General features: G+C 32.9%; 1 protein-coding gene across 1 annotated transcript in view; it reads left to right on the forward strand.

Moving 5' to 3' along the window:
• The first annotated feature begins 1,235 nt into the window (after nt 1–1,235).
• LOC105315235 (heat shock 70 kDa protein 12A-like) overlaps nt 1,236–1,582 on the forward strand; it is a 1,939-nt gene continuing 1,592 nt past the window's right edge. Inside the window, exon 1 of the mRNA XM_011409801.1 lies at nt 1,236–1,248. Coding sequence (XP_011408103.1) covers nt 1,236–1,248 — 13 coding nt within the window. The remainder of the gene's footprint in view (nt 1,249–1,582) is intronic.

Here is a 1,582-nt window from a genome sequence, read left to right on the forward strand (position 1 = left end):
ACCTCGTTCTCAAAGCTACACTCAAGTTAGTATTTCTGTATACTGCACCTCAGTTGATAGAGTTCAGTATGTAGTAGATAAAAAAGGTAAACTAAAAGTACGTGAGATTGGCCAGCTATTACTTGATGTTCCTAATCCTGATAATGTACCAAGAGATGAGAGAGATATAGACGTATTTATTGATTTCAGAGGTACGGAGATACAAGCAAGAGCTCAGTATAGTATCACTGGAGAAGAAGTGAAAACAGTTTGTGACTTTCTATCAAAACAAGACTAACAACAATAATGAATAGCAATAGTAGTTTGGAAGGATTTACTTACTAATATATGCAGTGGTTTTAGTATTTTATTAGTTCTCCAAAATATTAGATGCACTTCTTTACATGCACACAATGTTTCTACTCTTATTTTTGAATATTTTCATGTACATTTTATGAATATTCAATAAGCCCACCCACTGCCCCCCATGCTGATGCAATTTTTAGGCTAAAATACAATGACTTAATGTTCATCAATGCACTAAATTCACCAAAGTATTACCTGACCAGTAAATAGATAAAGCACAGATGCTGAGAATCACTGGATAAATGAGGTTGTAGATAAACCAATAGGTTCTAATCAACTAACAGCCACACACCATATACCGGTTTATTACCGCAGTGAAATATTTTTGCAAATTTTGCATTTTTACTCCGTTGTGAAACTTTTCCATCATGAAATTCTGCATCTCTATTGCCATGTGGTGCAGTCTGCAAGCTATTCATGAAAATTAATTTGGCGAAATCTTAGAAATGCAAGATTCGCAAAATTTTTTCACCACAAAAATAAACTGGTATACAGTATATCAAGTAACACTAAACACCTGAAGCTTATCTGGTTTGTTAACATTTGTACAATAGTGTATGGTATATAGTCAAAGTCAGGCTCAGCATTGGCAGTTACAGCAGTTATTGACTGTCAAACTGCTATATATTCTTGTACCAGTACTTGAAAAGTGTGTTAAAGACAAATCAATAACATACTAGACCAAAATTGAGACTTTTAACGCAAATAACTGATTTGCAATTTGTCACTTGTAATTTTCCCACTAAATCAAAGTTTTACTTTAACAGGTTTTCAATACTTTCAAATCTAACATCATACTGTAGGAGTATACTTTACTAAATTTCGCTATTTCCGTGTTTTCATTGAATGCACAACATTAAATTCCACAAAGGTATGGAAAACTAGGAAAAATGGCTGCAAAAGGTAAGATTCATAAAAATTATACCAACAAATGGCAAATCTGAACAAATTTGCAAAAAACTTATACCAACAAAATAAAACCTCTATATGGTATGTCCTGTAATTCAAATTGAGAGTACATGCACTGCATGTGTTGCTGATTATGAACAGAACAATACAGCAATAATTATCACTTAATTCTCTCTTAGCTTAACAAAACTATAGGAAAAAGTGGTCCCACCTTCAACTCTACAATTCACAGTTTATATTAATTATACTTAGTCATTGTGACAAGTTAGACCATAGTTAGACTTACAGCAGCCCTTACAGTAGTATCATTCATCATGGCTTTATCTAA

This window comes from Amphimedon queenslandica, unplaced genomic scaffold (genome assembly GCF_000090795.2).
Source record: "Amphimedon queenslandica unplaced genomic scaffold, v1.1 AMPQUscaffold_11306, whole genome shotgun sequence".
Classification (NCBI taxonomy): Eukaryota; Metazoa; Porifera; class Demospongiae; order Haplosclerida; family Niphatidae; genus Amphimedon; species Amphimedon queenslandica.